Source organism: Propithecus coquereli, unplaced genomic scaffold (assembly GCF_000956105.1).
Source record: "Propithecus coquereli isolate 6110/MARCELLA unplaced genomic scaffold, Pcoq_1.0 Scaffold203, whole genome shotgun sequence".
NCBI classification, from domain to species: Eukaryota; Metazoa; Chordata; class Mammalia; order Primates; family Indriidae; genus Propithecus; species Propithecus coquereli.
Genome location: NW_012145301.1, coordinates 705,426 through 706,444, shown reverse-complemented (window position 1 = coordinate 706,444; position 1,019 = coordinate 705,426). Strand labels below are relative to the sequence as shown.

The 1,019-nt window shown below is 37.1% G+C and overlaps 1 protein-coding gene across 1 annotated transcript in view; it reads right to left on the bottom strand.

Annotated features, from left to right (window-relative positions):
* Positions 1-1,019, bottom strand: part of PRIMPOL (primase and polymerase (DNA-directed)) — a gene marked incomplete at its 3' end in the record, with an annotated part of 60,489 nt that overhangs the window by 30,663 nt on the left and 28,807 nt on the right. Inside the window, exon 5 of the mRNA XM_012643984.1 lies at positions 5-113. Within this exon, the coding sequence (XP_012499438.1) occupies positions 5-113 (109 nt within the window). The remainder of the gene's footprint in view (positions 1-4; positions 114-1,019) is intronic.

Below are 1,019 nucleotides of genomic sequence, written 5' to 3'. Positions count from 1 at the left end.
ATATTTTGACTGTAGAGGAAAAAATTTGTTATCTTCAGCGACCTCCAAAGCCACACGCTTTCCTATTTTTGATGATTTATAGAGCCGAAAATTTCTATTTCTTGTATAAACTCCTACATCAAAAATTAATAAAACAAAATTAATACATGTTTTCTATGACTAGTTTTACAGTCAACAAATATTAAATTATTTTTGTACAACATTACTAGTAGAAACAATTAGTTTCTATACACAGGTATAAACAAAATTAAAGCCACACAGGCAGTCCCAGGTTTCAGAAGAGAGATGTTCCTGAGAACGTCTTCAGGTCAGATTTGTATGTAACTCAGTTCCCCGGTGAACAGTTCGTATACAGTAATAGCAATAATAATAATACTATAATGGTTCATATGTAGTAATAGTGATACAGCGTAGTACTGTAATAATAATATCAATACTACCACCCCGGTACTATAGTAACAAGTTACAGAAACTACTGTGCTCTTGAAGACCTGGGCTAACAGGAAATGTTACACTTATTTTGATCTTCTAACCAAATCAATGATAACCTTTCCATTTCAATAATTAATCCACTATGCTGCTTAGTAATAACTGATGCTTGCCTTTCACATGTTCCATTACCCTTATTTTACCCTTCGTAATTGTTCTGACGGTCGAGCAACGGAAGCCTAATCTCTCCCAATGAATGAAGGCGTCAGGCCTTTCTCCAAACACTTATTTCTACTTTTGTTTCTGCCGTAATCACCTTTCTCTCCACTGCAGGCTCCCCTGGACTTGCAGTGGACTTTCACTTTGGAGCATGGTCATGAGCGTAACACAGACTCACAAAATTGAATGAAAAGTGAAAGTGACGCTACACGTAAGCGATCATATAAACAATGAGACAAGGCGTGAGCTTTGTCAGACGCTGCGCCAACGAACCACCTATGCCACGAGGCCTGTTTACATGCACGGAAGAAACTAGTTCCCGAATTATTAATTTGTTTTAATTATAAATCATCCTTATCAGGAGCCTTGGG